Source organism: Thamnophis elegans, chromosome 1 (genome assembly GCF_009769535.1).
Source record: "Thamnophis elegans isolate rThaEle1 chromosome 1, rThaEle1.pri, whole genome shotgun sequence".
In the NCBI taxonomy this organism is placed as follows: domain Eukaryota; kingdom Metazoa; phylum Chordata; class Lepidosauria; order Squamata; family Colubridae; genus Thamnophis; species Thamnophis elegans.
This window is the reverse complement of record NC_045541.1, coordinates 167,322,517-167,339,086: the sequence shown is the minus strand read 5'-3', so window position 1 is coordinate 167,339,086 and position 16,570 is coordinate 167,322,517. Positions and strand designations below refer to the sequence as shown.

The following is a 16,570-nucleotide window of genomic DNA, read 5'->3' as shown; positions in this document are numbered from 1 at the left end:
GGTTTCCGGTGTGCGCATGCACCCCGGCCCGCTTGCCTTCCAGTTAGTGGCTCGCATGCGCATGTGACAATCAGCTGGCCAGCACACATGCACACAATGAAAACTGGAAGACTAGTTCTTCCGGTTTCCGACACTGCCGCATACGCAAAAACCAGCTGATCATTGTGCACGCATGCATGCCAGAAACCCAGAAGAGGAATGAGCAACACTGCGCGTGCCAGCCAACATAGCTCCACGTGCCACTTCGGGCACGCATGCCATAGCTTCACCATCACAGCCCTAAACAGAAGCATTGTAAAAAGAAGCTGGTATGCATATTTAGAAGTAAAACGTGACATAAATTTACAAAGCTGGTATGGATTCAAGGACTAAACTAGCTATTATGTCCATGGATTTGCTGGTATAAAAGAAGAGATATGTCCCTGTTCATAATGAAATGGGAAATTCTGCACTCTCTGTAACTAGATCAGTTATAGTTATTCACTATAAAATGTGTTCAAACAGTGTGATAGAAAACGCAGCAACTCTGAGTTCACATGACACACTGCACCAGACTAAAATGGGCTTTGGTGATGCGGGATCTATTGTGCTACAAGAACAGAATTCATTTCTTAACATTTGATTGGAACCAAGGCATTATGTTAATCCATAGTTTTATAATTACAATACAATAGCAGAGTTGGAAGGGACCTTGGAGGTCTTCGAGTCCAACCCCCTGCGTAGGCAGGAAACCCTATACCATTCCAGACAAATGGCTATCCAACATCTTCTTAAAGACTTCCAGTGTTGGGGCATTCACAACCTCTGGAGGCAAGCTGTTCCACTGATTAATTGTTCTAACTGTCAGGAAATTTCTCCTCAGTTCTAAGTTGCTTCTCTCCTTGATTAGTTTCCACCCATTGCTTCTTGTTCTACCCTCAGGTCCCTTGGAGAATAGTTTGGGGCAACTCTTCTTTGGGGCAACCCCTGAGATATTGGAACACTGCTATCATGTCTCCCCTAGTCCTTCTTTTCATTAAACTAGACATACCCAGTTCCTACAACTGTTCTTCATATGTTTTAGTTTCCAGTCCCCTAATCATCTTTGTTGCTTTTCTCTGCACTCTTTCTAGAGTTTCCACATCTTTTCTACATCGTGGTGACCAAAACTGAATGCAGTATTCCAAGTATGGCCTTACCAAGGCATTATAAATTGGTATTAACATTCACGTGATCTTGATTCTATCCCTCTGTTTATGCAGCCTAGAACTGTGTTGGCTTTTTTGGCAGCTGCTGCACACGGCTGGCTCATATTTAAATGGTTGTCCACTAGGACTCCAAGATCCCTCTCACAGTTACTACTGTTGGGCAAGGTACCACCTATACTGTACCTGTGCATTTCGTTTTTGTTACCTAAATGTAGAACCTTACTCTTTTCACCAATGAATTTCATTTTATTATATAGTGCCCAATGTTCAAGTTTGTCAAGATCCTTCTGTACCATAATATGGTTTATTTGGTCAAAATATGTGAGCACAGCAATTCTTGTTTAATTATCCTAAGTTAGAAGGTTATCTAAATCTGCCCAGAGTGTCAGTATTCATAAATTATATTGTGCAGTTATATTAATTTATGAGGCCCAGAAACCACTCCCTTCTCTTGTAACTTTCCTCTGTTTTCTTCTGTTTCTCCCCTGTGTTTTCCTCATAGTTCAGAAAATCCATTAAGTAGAGAAAGATGGAATATCGTTACAATAATTTATGACTAATGGCATGAACTGCTGGCTGTTTAAAAGGACATAGTCGTTATTGTATGCTTATTAATGACCTTAATCTTCTTTGTATTCATATTGATAGCTGGCCTTCACTAAAATAAGCTTGCAATCATCTCAGCTATGCTCATAACAAGATCATATGTGGCCCAGCAGTTAATTAATTGGACTTAAATAGCATCATAGGCACATGATAGTTAAAAACTTCAAGAGAGACAGAAATACACAAAGTTGCGCAAGAGAATTGGAGTAAAAAGTAATGTGCCAGGTGTTTGTTTTTTTTCTTTTTACTACATCAGAGCATCAGAAAAGCACATGCAGGTTTTAAACAGCAGCAACAGGAGCCAGTAAATAGAATGATTCATGGAAATTATTTTCACTGTCCTGGGAAAATAAAACTTTGCTATTAATTGGATTGTACTCACTCACTATCACTACATACTTTGGGAGTGAGCCTAAAACTATTTTCACTATTGGTCTACCAATCTTATTAGATTTATATTCTGGCATTCCTCCCAGAATTCAAGAAAGTCTATGTGCCTAACTCTCTCTCCATTTCTTGCTCACGGTGACGATTCTGTGAGGCAGGTTTTGCTGAGAGACAAGGAATGACCCCAATGTTGTGGCCCACCAGCGGAACTGGTTGCAGACTCGGACAGTGAGGAGGTTGGGGAGGAACATGGGCCAGTCCTGGAGTCTGGGGGAAGGCTCTGATGAGGGCTCTGCATCAGAAGCAGAGATGGGGCCAGGGCCATCTAACAGTTATAAGCTACCTTTGGAGTCGGAGATCAGTGGGGCAGAAGAACAGCTGGAGCCTGTTCCCGATGTTCGCAGGCGCAGAGCTGTCGGGAGAAGGGAACAATTAAGGAAAAGAGGTTGACTCATGAGTAAAGGCACAAGGGGATGCTGAATGGCCCCTCCCATAGGGAGTAAATAGGAGTGAAAGGGCAGTGGTGTTTGCAGGAGACAATTAGTTCGTATTATTAGTTGGAAGATTTGCTTATCTGAGAGACTCCTTGCCAAGTATTTCCTTGTACAGCGTTACGCCTGGAAACTATCCGTCTGACAACTATCCAAGAACTGATAAGGTTTGTTGTTGCAATTCACCCTTGAAAGACTATTTGCCGGGACTTTGCTGGATGTGAATGCTAGGAATTCACACTAGCCAAATAAAAAGGGTTTTTTTTCAGGACAAGGAGTCTATTTCGTGATTTGGTGAAGCCTAGGTCAGAACACCCAAGTCCATCAATGAATTTCATAGTGAAGATGGGTTTGATCCTGGATATTTACCGCAGCAAAATATATGGGAAGCTGGAATCGCCTAGGACAGGAGTGCTGACACTGTAAATAATCCACTGTGACTTGCACGAGATGGGAAGCAGAAAGGAGAGCATCCTGCAAGCTGTGGAAAAGGAGGGAGGAAAAGGTGACATTGAAGGTTATAACATGTTAGCAGCAACTAAAACTGTCAGAAGACAATTAACTGTTCAGTTCTAGTGAGCAATAAAGATTCTGCACTGGCCGTGCTGGCAGATTTTAGCTTAGGTGTAGCCAGATGAAAAAGAGGAGATTTTGACATTGGACACTAAACCACACTTGGGGTGATGTGCGAGTTATTCCTGGACAGGGATAGAGTCATTGGCCTGATGCAATAAATGTGTCAGTTTTGATGTGGGAATTACTTAATGCATGATTTGAAAACTGCAGTGAATGCAGCAAGCAACAGCAAGTGAGGTGGCTAGCTTCTATCTTAAAATACCTGTGTTTTCCCCAAAATAAGACCCGGTCTTATAGGTTTTTTTGTCTCATAAATAAGCACCAGGGCTTATATTTGGGGGAATGTCACTTTTTTCCATGTAAGGGAGACTCGCTTCTTCTGCTTGCTCGGGGCCCAACAGGGTAGGAGGCTGCGCAGTGTGCTAGTGCTGCCATCATGAGACAGGTAACGGTGCAGCTGCTCCACATGCCCTGCACCGGCTTACCTTAGGGCCCCCACAGCCAGGCCATCCATGCCCCAACACCTGCTTTGACTTGTAGTTGTTGCACTGGTGTTCTGTTGCAGCCACACGCAAGCAGAAGAAATGGGCTGCTGGCCACATGGGTTTCTGCAGGACATGGTTGTTGTTGTTGTTGTTGTTGATTTTATTTATATGCCGCCCTTTTCCCCCGAAGGGGACTCAGGGCGGCTCACAACTCAACCAGGGAAGGGGGATACAAACAAGAATTTAAAACGACATAAAAAACAATGCATGATTAAAACACAACAGTCATACCAATTCGAGACGGGGGCAACAGTTCTTTAGCCCCAGGCCTGTCGGAACAGCCAGGTTTTAAGGGCTTTGCGGAAGGCCTGGAGGGTGGTGAGGGTTCGAATCTCCACGGGGAGTTCGTTCCAGAGGGTCGGAGCAGCCACAGAGAAGGCTCTCCTCCGAGTAGTCGCCAGTCGACACTGGCCGGCGGATGGAATTCGGAGGAGGCCTAATCTATGGGATCTAATCGGTCTAGTGGAGGTGATTGGCAGCAGGCGGTCTCTCAAGTGTGGGGTGCGTGAGGCAGCTCCCTCCCTCCCACCTGCCTCGCTGCATCTCGTGTTGGCGGCACTGTGAGCAACTAGACATAACAGACAGGCAACCAGCTTCACAGACGCTTAAGTAGGGCTTATTTGGGGGGTAGGACTTATATTAGGTGCATGTGTAAAAAATCATGCTAAGGTTTATTTCCAGGATAGCTCTTATTTTCAGAGAAACACAGTACCACAGTCTTCACTGATTGCCACTTTGTTTCTGGGCTGATTGAAACCCCAGAAGGATTTTCAGTATATAAGACAACCTCTGCAGTCAGCAGCATCTGAAAAATTGGGTTACGGTGTCCAAACTGGCAAGATGGTGAACAGAGTGTCACAATAAAATCCAGTTTGAATTGTGACACTGCCATTTTGCCGACTTTGATGCACAGACCCTTGGAAGTGGCTATCCACGGGAGATATGTTTGATGTCAACCAGGAAGAAGGTTCTCTGCGTCGTTTCAGAAGTTGTTCAGCATGTGTATCATGTCAAGCACTTTTATCTTCATCTCTGCATTTGAGAATTTGTGGCAGGGCTGCCACGTGAATGGATGCCCGCCGATTAGGTTGCTTGTTACTGACATCGAGGCACCATATTAGTATACCAAATTATGTGAAGTGTTGGGAGTGTTAGTCTTACCCAATGTCATACTGAGCATTATTTATGACACGGGACAGACTTAACCGGTGCCTGCTAATTATAGCTGAACTCTAATCCCCAGAAGGCCCAGGCAACGTAGCTAATAATGAGGGATCCTGAGAGTAATAGGTTTCCAACTCTTTCCCAAAGCATTGGAACCATGAATGTGGGTGTTTGGTGTGCGTTTTTATGTTTGTCGTGAGTGCTTGCAGTATGTGAATGAATGAATGAATGAGATTAACTTCCAATTGGAGGAAGATTGCAAGTGCAACTAGTTTTTGCATAATTAGAAAGCATGCATTTGTGTTTCATCCTACCAGATACAACTGATGACCACACATTACTATGGTTGTTGAACCACATCCGTTTGGGAATCCCAGAGCTCATCATCCAGATTCGGCATCACAAGCACACCCGGGTCTATGCATTCTTTGTCACAGCAACTTATGAAAGGTAAGTCCTCTTGGAGGTTGGCAAGAGGGATAGATGGGCAAGTTGGCAGGAGTAGATGGGCAGTAAAGACTCAGATAGCCTAGTAGTTTAACTACTGCTGGAGGAGGCACTAGAAGGCTAATCTAAAGCAGTATTTCTCAACCTTTGAGCATGCTGGCTGGAGAATTCTGGGAGTTGAAGTTCAAACTGGATTTCTTCAAGGGCTGGATCAGCATTGTAGTTCTCCTCTGTGGGCCGGCTGGGAGGATACCTCCTGCAGAACCCAAGTGGGGTGGGGGTGGCCACTGCAGCACTAGGCCAAAAATGGGCCCCACGAGGCTCCCGTACAACCCGTTTTGGGCCTCCACAACCTCCAGCAGCACTCTACCAACCAAAAATGGGCCGTGCCCCCCTCCCCGCACACGTCCCTTAGTGCGTTTTGGCTGGCAGAGGCCTCACGGGCCAGTCCTTTGATATTTCCCGGCTGGCCCCATGGGCCAGATTTAAGCACCCTCCAGATAGGGCCTGTGGGCCTTGAATTTGGCACCCCTGGTCTAAAGAGATGGAGCAAAACCATGAAAATGGATATATTTTCCAGTATTGCATGGTGCAGGCTTATACAGAATCTGACTACAGGTAGTTCTTGACTTACGACCACAGCTGAGCCCAAAATTTCTGTTGCTAAATGAAACATTTGTTGAGTGAATTTTGCCCCTTTTACTTTACTATCTTTCTTGCCCAATTTGTTAAGCGTATCCTTGCAGTTGTTAAGTTGGTAACACGGTTGTTAAGTGAATATGGCTTCCCCATTGGTTTTTCTTGTCGGAAGGTAGCAAAAGGTGATCACCTGACCTGGGGATACTGCAACTGTCATAAATATGAGTCAGTTGCCGCCTGTCCGAATTTTGATCACGTAACCATGGGAATGTTGCAATGGTCGTAAGCGTGAAAAGTGGCCGTAAGTCCCTTTTTTCAGCCCTGTAGCTTTGAACAGTCATAAATATTACATATTACAGGTAGTCCTTCACTGTTGTTAAGTCAAGGACTACCTGTAATACTCTATTTGAGCCAGGGTTATCTTCTCTAACATCAACAAATCTCAAGGGCCTCTAGAGACCATCTCTGTGCTATCACCTTGTAATCTGAAGAGCTTGGAGTTGAACCCAAGAACTCAGGCAGGCAAAATGTGAGACCTTCAGGAAAGATGGCTGAAAAAATATTTTTTCCTGGTCTTTTAATGTAGGACAGTGTCAGGCCCAAGCCCAGAGACAACATAGCAAAATCCGATTGAGTTCCACTCTTCATGTTCTTATACCTAATGGACAGAATCTTGCCAAACAAAACTATAAAGTAGTCTTCTATTTTAAACCATTCATTTAATGAATATTCAAAATTACAATGACAAAGTGAAAAAGTGGCTTATGATCAGTGCTCACACTTACGAATGTAGCAGCATTCCCATGGTCACATGATCTAATTCTGGTTGCTTGGCAACTAGCATGTATTTATGATAATTGCAGCACCCCAGGGTCATGTGATCACCATTCATTACCTTCCCAACAAGCAAAGTCAATGGGGGAAACCAAAGTTGCTTAACGACCACATGATTCACTTAAGAAATGTAGTGATTTGCTTAACAACCATGGCAAAAAAAACAGTCATCAAATCGGGTGTGATTCACTTAACCATTGACTTTAACAATGGAAATTCTGTTCTCAATTGTGGTTGTAAGTCAAGGACTACCTGTATAAACTTCTAAGTTTATACTTAGAACTTCCGGTTGGGCCGTTTTTTGCCCTCCCCAGGCTTAAGAAAAGCCGTTCGAAGCCTAGAGAGGGCAAAAAACAGGCCCAACGAGTGAACCGGAAGTTCATTTCCAAACTTCCGGTTGGCCCACTGGGCCTGTTTTTCGCCTTCTTCAGGCTCCAAAGACTTTCCTGAAGCCTAGGGAGAGAGAAAACGGCTTCCCCCGGCCTCTGGAGGGCCGGGGTAGGCCGTTTTCACCCTCCCCAGGCTTCAGGGAAGCCTCTGGAGCTTGGGGAGCACAAAAATCCCCCCTGTGCGAGGGAGTCGCTTGCCTATGTGCAGGTGGGTGGGCATGCGCGATAGCGCACACACAAACAGTTTTGGTGCATCTTTAGAAAAAGAATAACCATCACTGTTCTAATCTGTTAGATACAACCTGAGAGATTTTAGCATGTAGCTCTTGAACCTCTTCCCCCCTCTCCATATGGGGCTCCACAGTTTCTCTGAGAAAGCTGTATGTTGCCAAAACTCTACGTTGTCAATGATCCTCCAGGTGCATTTCCAACCCGGAAAGTGCAGAATGCAACTTACTGTAGGTAATATAATCTGTGACATTCTTGTGGCCTCTCTACGTTCATCTGCTGAGTCCAGTTTCTCTTTAATCAGAGTAAACATAAAATAGTAAAACTACTCGCTGAGTTCCATAAAGCCGTAGGTGTGGATCAGGGGTGGGTTCCTGCCAGTTCTAACCTCTTCTATAGAAGAGGTTCCACAAATCTACCATGCCATTTAGAACTGGTTCCAGCTTCCTTCCCCCGCCCGTCTGCACCACGCTTACCCCACCCACCGCTCACTGATTGGCTGGCTCACCAATCGCCCTGCCCACCTCTAAGAGTCCTATCTAAACCTTAAAGTTTTAAAGCTGTCAAGTTTGAACATCCCTGGTTTTTTTTTCTAAAGGGTTAGGAGTACAAGGGTCTTGTAACTTGACAGCTTTAAGACTTGCACACTTCAATGCCAGAGTTCCTGAGCCAACATGACTGGAGGAGGAATTCTGGGAGTTGAAGTCCACAAGTCTTAAAGCTGTCAAGTTTGAACACCCCTGGGTTTTTTTTCTAAAGCGTTAGGGTGCAAGGGTCTTGTAACCTGACAGCTTTAAGACCTGCATGCTTTAAATGCCAGAGTTCCTGAGCCAACATGACTGGAGAAGGAATTATGGAAGTTGAAGTCCACAAGTCTTAAAGCTGCCAAGTTTTAACACCCCTGGGTTTTTTTTCTAAAGGGTTAGGGGTGCAAAGGTCTTGTAACTTGACAGCTTTAAGACTTGCGTGCTTTAAATGCCAGAGTTTCTGAGCCAACATTTTGGTTGCTAAGCAAGAGTGTTGTTAAGTGAGTTTCACCAAATTTTACAAGTTGGCCATGCCCACCCAGTCACATGACTGCCAAGCCACTCCCACTCGATCACATGGCCAGCAAGCAACTCCCACAAAGCAGGCCACACCTACACAAGAGGTTCTAAAAAATTTGAAACCCACCACTGTGGTGTGGATCTTACTATGTTTAATGTTGTAGTCCAGTCTTTACAGGACATATTATTTATTTATTTATTTGTTTGTTTGTTTGTTTATTTATTTATTTATTTATTTATTTAATGTATATGCTACCCATCTCACTGTCAGGTGCCTCTGGGCAGAGAGAAACCACATTATTCCGGCAAATGTTGAAAACCAAAAACAAGGTTAGAGCAGAAATTGTGATCCTTCTTTTAAACTTCTAGGACAGAGTTGGTGAACCTTTTTGGCACCAAGTGCCGAAACAGGAATGTGCGTTGGGGGGGGGGGTGTAGCACCGGAAACTAGAAGAGCAGTTCTCCAGCACGAATGTGCGAGACGGGAAGCTGAGCTTCAGGTTTCTGGCGTGGTGCATGCGCACTGATCACCTGGTCTTCCGCTTTCTGGTGTGCATGTCTGTGTGAAGACCAGCTGGTCGGAGGGCATGCATGTGCTGGAAACTGGAAGCTCAGCTTCCCACATGCACATACATGCCAGGGAGCTGCTCTTCCAGGTTCTGGCACTCTTGTACGTGCGTAGACCAGCTGGCCAGCATGGATGTGCATGCCGAAACCTGGAGGAGCAACGAACGACAGCTGGCGTGCCCAGAGAGATGGCTCTGCGTGCCACTTCTAGCATGCATGCCATAGTTTCTCCATCACGGTTCTAGGACCTCCAGCCAGTGTAGTGAAGGAAAAGGGATTCTGGGAACTGTAGTTTAGCAGCTGGAAGGGTATGGTTTCCCCCCCCCCCCCAATTGCTGAATTGAAATATTTTTCACCCATCTTTTGGTCAGCAAAAAACTACTGACATGAATTCCAGGACCAGCTAACATTTTTTTTGCAGACTTCAATTACCAAGATCATCTTTTCTACAAATCAAAAGCTGGAGAGATGAGAAATCCCAGGGCGAACCTATTTTCTCACTCTCCTGTTTGCCCCCTCTCTTGGCAGTTTGCTCCGGGGGGCAGACGAGATTGGCTTGCGGAAGCCTGTGAAGGCTGAATTTGGGGGTGGCATGCACAGTTTCTCCTGCGAGGAAGATTACATCTACGAGAACATAGAAAATGAACTCTATTTTTTCACTTCTCAGGTGAGTCCTCTGGGGCAGGGAAGAGGAGAAAATCTCCTGGCACTGATGATGTTACCTAGTTTGGGTAATGAAGCGCCTGCAAGAAAACAAGCGAGGCTCAGAGAACACCAAGGAACCCTCATGTCAAACCTGAGCTACAAATATTCTCCTTTATTAGGAAAATCCCCTTCTTTTTTGGTACCAGTAGAAAATCCATTGATTGTTAAAGATCTCTACAGACAATCCTGCTGGGCTGATTTAAAGATTTGCTGGGTCAGACAAACTCTGGTTTCCACAAAGACTTATTACTTCAGTGCTCTCTGGAAAGGAGGCCAGAGACCTCTCTGATCTGTCCCCAAGGAGCTGTTTTTTATTAATAGTTTGCCACTCTGCAGGGAGGCTCTGTAGAGTCCTTATAGCTAATGGCCCTCCGTTTCTCTTTCTACCATGAACTCGGTTAAGACCCGGGGCTATGTGTTGCATTCATGTCCCCCAAAGCTTTGGACAAGGCATCTGAAATCTCTATGATCCAGGGGTGGGCTTCAAAAATTTCAGCAGCGGGTTTTCTTCCCGGTTGCTGGGTGGGCATGGCCTAGTCGGCCTCCTGCACCATGGCGGTGTTTGTGTGTGTGTTTTCGCCTTTCCCAGGCTCCCAAGGCTTTTCTCAAGCCTTTGGGAGGGCGAAAACTGCCTCCCTTGGACTCCCGAGGCCGTCCAGAGGTCGGAAATGGGCCCATTTCCTTCCTTCCAGAACTCCTGGGAGGCCCGTTTCCCCCCCTTCCTGAGCCTCCGTGCGGGCCCTGCCCTTATCTTGCATCCAAAACAGGCCGGGTGGAGACTCCTGGGAGGGAAGGGGAGGGGTGAGAAGGGGGGCCATCCAGGGTTGGAATTTGAAGGTTCTCCGAACTGGCCATAACATTAGCTATGGGTTCTCCTGAACCCGGACGAACCGGTAGCAGCCCACCCCTGCTATGAACACTGCCCATAAATTGCCATGTTTATTGAAGGCAAAAAGGGAGGATCATGTTGACAGGATGGTATTTATTTAGTGTGCAATTCAATAAAATTCAGCAGAAACGAAATCGAATGTCATTCAAGGCTAAGGATGCCTCATGGCTAAGCTTGTCATAATCCAGACTTCCGTATCTGGCAGCCTAATTAGCACAAAATTTCAATCAGACTAATAGGTGAATTCACCCACTTTGCAGTCATTGGATGCGTTTTGAACACAGAGTGCACACTGACACACCCTCCTCTGGCTCTCCTTTCTTACCCCACAATCTCCACTTTTGAGTGTTTGGTTTCAATAAATTTTCTTCATTCTTCTGGGATCCCATGGGAGCATCAGGCGCTCATGGTTTTTTTTTTTTCCATTTAGGGCAGGGGTCTCCAAAAGCTGGCAACTTTAAGATTGTGGGCTTCAACTCCCAGAATACCTCAACCAGCCATGGTAGCTAGGGAATTCTGGGAGTTGAAGTCCACAGTCTTAAAGTTGCCAACTTTGAACACCCCTGATTTAGGACTTCCCCTTCTGACTCCTGATCTTTCCTGTGCTGTGTACCAAAACGGGCCAAGCAGGGTTATAGCTCATCCCTATCCATTGCCCCCCATACTTGCACTCTGCTGCTCCCAATAGCTTTATCAGATCAGACCTGCACCACACAAAGCCATATTTCCTACATGGACAGCTTTGTTGAGCGGGGTTATTTCTTCAGTCCTGGAACAGTCTGTCTTCTGTCTTCGATTTGGTTGGAGTTGTGTGTCCCAATTCACAGCTGGTTGGAACATTGTGATCCAGTAGGAGAGAATTAATGGTTTTCCAGAGAGCTGTAGAGACACTGTCCAGTCATGGACATGACTTTGAATGAGAGGTTGTTATCCCAAACTGTTCATGGCTTTTCCTTCCTGCTTTTAGGAACGCCAAAACATCATCAGGTATTGGCTGGAGAACCTACGGGCCAAGCAGGGTGAAGTGCTACATAACATCCACTTCCTGGAAGGGCAGCCAATCAGTGAGTTGCGGACGGGGTGGGGGGTGGGCAGCAGATGGGATGTACTCAGTGCTGTGCATCTGCCGGTTAAAACGAGAATTGGGGGGGGGGGGAGAGTTTGCACACGTTTCCTTGCCATGCTGAATCTTCTCTGTGCCACGACTTTACATTTGCTCAATGCTAGCAAAGTCTAGTTTTGGAACTGAATATTTACCTATTCAAATTTCTATAGCCACCCTTCTCACATGTATGATATTGGACGACTTACAACAATTAACATAATTTCATTTTAATGTATGCTGATTAGTGCACATTCAAAGTGACAATATGTATTCTATTCTATTCTATATTCTATTCTATTCTATTCTATTCTATATTATATACTGTTCTATTCTATTCTATCTATTCTATCTATTCTATCTATTCTATTCTATCTATTCTATATTCTATATTCTATATTCTATATTCTATATTCTATATTCTATATTCTATATTCTATATTCTATATTCTATATTCTATATTCTATATTCTATATTCTATATTCTATATTCTATATTCTATATTCTATATTCTATATTCTATGCTATTCTGTTCTATTCTATTTAAAACAAATGTAAAAACAAGCACTGTAAACAAGAGGAAAATAATATAAAATCATATAAAATAGATACTAAATACATAAAATGTACAGCCCATAGTAGTCCTTTACTCAGCAAAAATTCATTTTGCTGCTTTTCGAAGTTATGTCAGTTCTGGGGAAAAAAAGTAAGTTATGACCAGTCCTCGCACCTACAGGGCAGCATCCCCCTGGTCACATGAGCTTGGAGCTCAAATTTGGAGCTTGGCAACCGGCAGGTATTTATAATGGTTGCAGCATCCCAGGGTTATGTGATCATCAGCCAGCCTCTAACAAGCAGAGTCAATAGTGGAAGGCAGATTTGCTTAACAATTGCATGATTCGTTTAATAACCATTGTGATTTGCTTAATGAACACAGCAAAAAACCATTGTAAAACTGGTTGCAACTGACATAATGACTGCCTCACTTAATGACAGAATGTTTGGGGCCAATTGTGGTCACAAAGTGAAGACTATCCCGTTCATCAAAACAATTGGTGCAGCCACTGCTCCCCGTGCTTTTTGGTAAAACCATTTCTTCGAGACTTTGCAAAAAAGCCAGAAGGGGACATAAGGGCTGCATCAAATTAAAAGAATAACTAATCTCATAAATCTGGACATTCTCATGTCCATTAATTTGGATTGTCTCATCAGTGATTTATTTCAACAGAAAAGTGGTTGAATTAGGGTTAGCAGCTAGAATAGTTGGGCCAAACCTGGCCCTATGAAGGGAAACTCTCAAATCCTCATCTGTCGACCTTGAAACAAAACTGCTGTAATTGGAATTTTAGCCGAACATATTGTCTGAGACAGGCACCATTTCTTCCTTCCTTCCTAAGGGGCACCTTGTAAATTGAATCGTAGATCAAGACCATTTTTAAAAGGAACGTTTAATGTTCACTTGCCAAATTAGATGCTTTTGTTCCTTACTTTTCCCTGCCCCCAATTCCCATGTTCAAGCTGTCCCTCAAATTGATCATGCTGGAAAGAATTTTAATCAAGCGAAAATTTAATTAGGGCAAAGTGTAGAATTACAAACGTAGGAGAATGAAGAGAGTTAACAGAAGAACATTTGTCTTCGCCTTCCTTCACCCTTGGACAGCTAAGGTGTCGCTTAAATATTTAATAGAAACCAGGTAATACAAATTTCCCTGAAATTTGTGCGGTAGGTGGGGTGGAGTAGGGCTAGATAAGGTGCTGGATAGCTTAAAGCAGCCTTAGAACAGGGGTGTCAAACTCGATTTCATTGAGGGCAGCATCAGGGTTGTGTTTGATCTGGGGGGGGCACGGGGGCATGGCCAGCTTGATGTCACTCATGTCGGGGTTGCCTATGGAGGGTCGAGGGCTTTGCCAGTGAAAACGGGCTTCTGAGTTCCGTTTTCGGCTGTGAAGGCCTCCTGCAAACCTTTGCCAGTGAAAATGGAGCTCAGGGGCGCGCGCATGCAGGGCAGCCCCATGGGTCAGATCTAAGCACCTATGGGCCACGTCCAGCCCCGGGGCCTTGAGCTTGATTTCCCTGTCTTAAAAAGATAAAGGTGCTGTAATGTCAGAGAAGGTTGTCCTTCAATGGCTGGAAATTATGATTACAGTACAGATAGTCCTTGACTCATAGCTATGCGTTTAGCGACTCTTTGAAGATACAACAGCACTGGAAAAAAAGTGACTTATGACCAGTCCTTGCACTTACGACCACTACAGCATCATGTGATCAGAATTTGAGTGCTTGGCAACCGGTATGTATTTATGACGGTTACAGCATCCTGGGGTCATGGACTCACCATTTGCAACCTTCCCAGCTGGCTTCCAATAATGGTCACATGATTCGCTTAAGAACTGCAGCAATTCATTTAACAACTGGAAAAAAGGGTCACAAAATCACTTTAACAACTGCCTGGCTTAGCAATGGAAATTCTAATCCCAATTGTGATGATAGATTGAGGACTATTCTGTATTTGCACATAAGAAAACCAAATAGCACGGAATAGAAAGAAATTACACAGGAATCGTGCCTTGTTCAGAAATGGAAATGGAATAAATGTGAGGGAGGAATATGAGGGGGAATTAATAAAGATACGTTGGTTATTATAAGACAGTGTTTCTCAACCTTGGCAACTTGAAGATGTCCGGACTTTAACTCCCAGAATTCCCCAGCCAGCATTTGCTGGCTGGGGAATTCTGGGAGTTAAAGTCCGGACATCTTCAAGTTGCCAAGGTTGAGAAACACTGTTATAAGAGGACCAAGCATTAGGTCCCACACATGTTATTTTAGTCTATCTTAATCATTGCTGTCAGAAGCATCAAGATACATAAAAAGACGAGAGCTTTGTTCATCCTGACTTTTTTCACCGCACTATGCAGACACCCTGATCACTGAATAATATATCCTAAATATATATATTAGTATGGACTTGAAAGGAAGATGATGTTGAATTTAAAACAGTCGCCCTCTAAAAGAGATTAAAGGAGGGGGGACCCTGCTTATCCTTCCAAAAGCCACACAATTAATCCTAATACTGCTACCGTTTTGAAAATCCCTTAAAATTTATCACATACAGCAGGCCATGGTGGAAAGCAATTTTATCACCCCGTACTGATTATGGGCTGTTATTCCTTAGTTCTTGGTGTTTCTTTTCCCAATATAGTAATATATCCATTTTCCCCCCCACGGTTTGCCACGTTTCCTGCTTGTTTTATTGTCCTAATAAATTGCATGACGCCTAGATTGGCACACTTGACTGTGGCAGCTTATAAACTGAACAAACAAAGGAAATTTGGATAACATCCAGAACACTTGGATATGATCTGTTTGAGGGCCATAACACACATCTCATATTTATTATTCTCTCTCTCTCCCTCTCCCTCCCTCTCTCTCTCTCTCTCTTTCTCTTTTATTTCTCTTTACATTTTGAGTTCAGTTGTTCCTCTTACATATTGTGTTATTTAAACTTGGATCAAGCTTAAGTTGTATTGATTATTCTCATGCACCATATGACCAAGCTTGCCTCTGGGCCTGACTTGAGCGTAGTTAGAAAATAAACAGAGTAAGTGGGATTAGTCTCTTGTTTGAAAGAGTTCACACCTGTAAGGCAAACAAAACATAGGCAGAACAGGACAATCCAGAACCCTCTGAGGGCAGGAAGAGGAACCACAGTGAGGAAAGGCCTCACTGTTTACCTTCTAGTAAATCACTGCTATTTTATTAATAAACAAAAACACCCACAGCCCATTGTAGCTCCTTGACATTAATGCTCAGGGAACATCCTCAACAGTCTGAATGGGCCTTCCACCTCAAAAGGCTGGCTCTCTTCTTGTTTTGGAATGCATTTCCATATTCAGTCTGTTTCGTGGCCTATTGCTAGCATGGTAGCTCTCTGCCCAGGGATGTGATTGACCATGCTAATGCCAAGGAATGGGGCTCAGGGGGCTATGGTTAGTGTCAGAGGTGGTATTCAGCAGGTTCTGACTAGTTCTGGAGAACTGGTAGCAGAAATTTTGAGTAGTTTGGAGAACCAGCAAATACCACCTCTGACTAGCTCCGCACCCATCTACTTGCTGCCTTCCGAGTCCCAGCTGATCAGCGTCCCAGCTGATCGGCTGGGTCTTCTTCTGTTGCCCTGCACAGGAGAATGGAGCTGGAAAGCAGGTTAATGGGGTAGGGAGGGAATGGGGATTTTACAGTATCATCCTTCCACTGGATTGGGGTGGAAATGGAGATTTTACAGTATCCTTCCCACAGGAGTGGGGAGGGAATGGGGACTTTGCAGTATTCTCCCCCTGCCACGTCTACCAAGTCATACCATGCCACGCCCCCAGAACCGGTAGTAAAAAAATTTAAACTGGTTAGTATGGAGAGCTAAAAAAGAGGTTTCTGGATTGTTGCTCTGCTCCGTTCTTCTTCCTTTCTTCTTTTCACAGTCCCTGAGCTGGCTGCTCGTGGTATCCTCCAGCAAGTCTTCCCCATCCACGAGCAACGGATTCTGAACCGGCTGATGAAATCGTGGGTACAAGCCATTTGTGAAGCCCAGCCTTTGGGTATGGACCCTTGTCTCGCATAGGTCTCTGCCTAGAATATTGATTAGGATCCTACCTCTGTACTTCTGGGTTTTTTTTTCTCCCTACATTCTACTAAAGTAGCTTGTGAGATTTGTTTTGCTTTATTAGAGTTGAAAATTAATGCTATTTTCCCCCCATTTGAAATCATAAACTGCC

General features: G+C 44.3%; 1 protein-coding gene across 1 annotated transcript in view; it reads left to right on the top strand.

Moving 5' to 3' along the window:
• The window catches only part of ANO8 (anoctamin 8), an 84,567-nt gene that overhangs the window by 21,792 nt on the left and 46,205 nt on the right, over positions 1-16,570 (top strand). Inside the window, 4 exon segments of the mRNA XM_032208397.1 lie at positions 5,274-5,406; positions 9,635-9,773; positions 11,668-11,764; positions 16,277-16,393. Of these exon segments, the coding sequence (XP_032064288.1) occupies positions 5,274-5,406; positions 9,635-9,773; positions 11,668-11,764; positions 16,277-16,393 (486 nt within the window).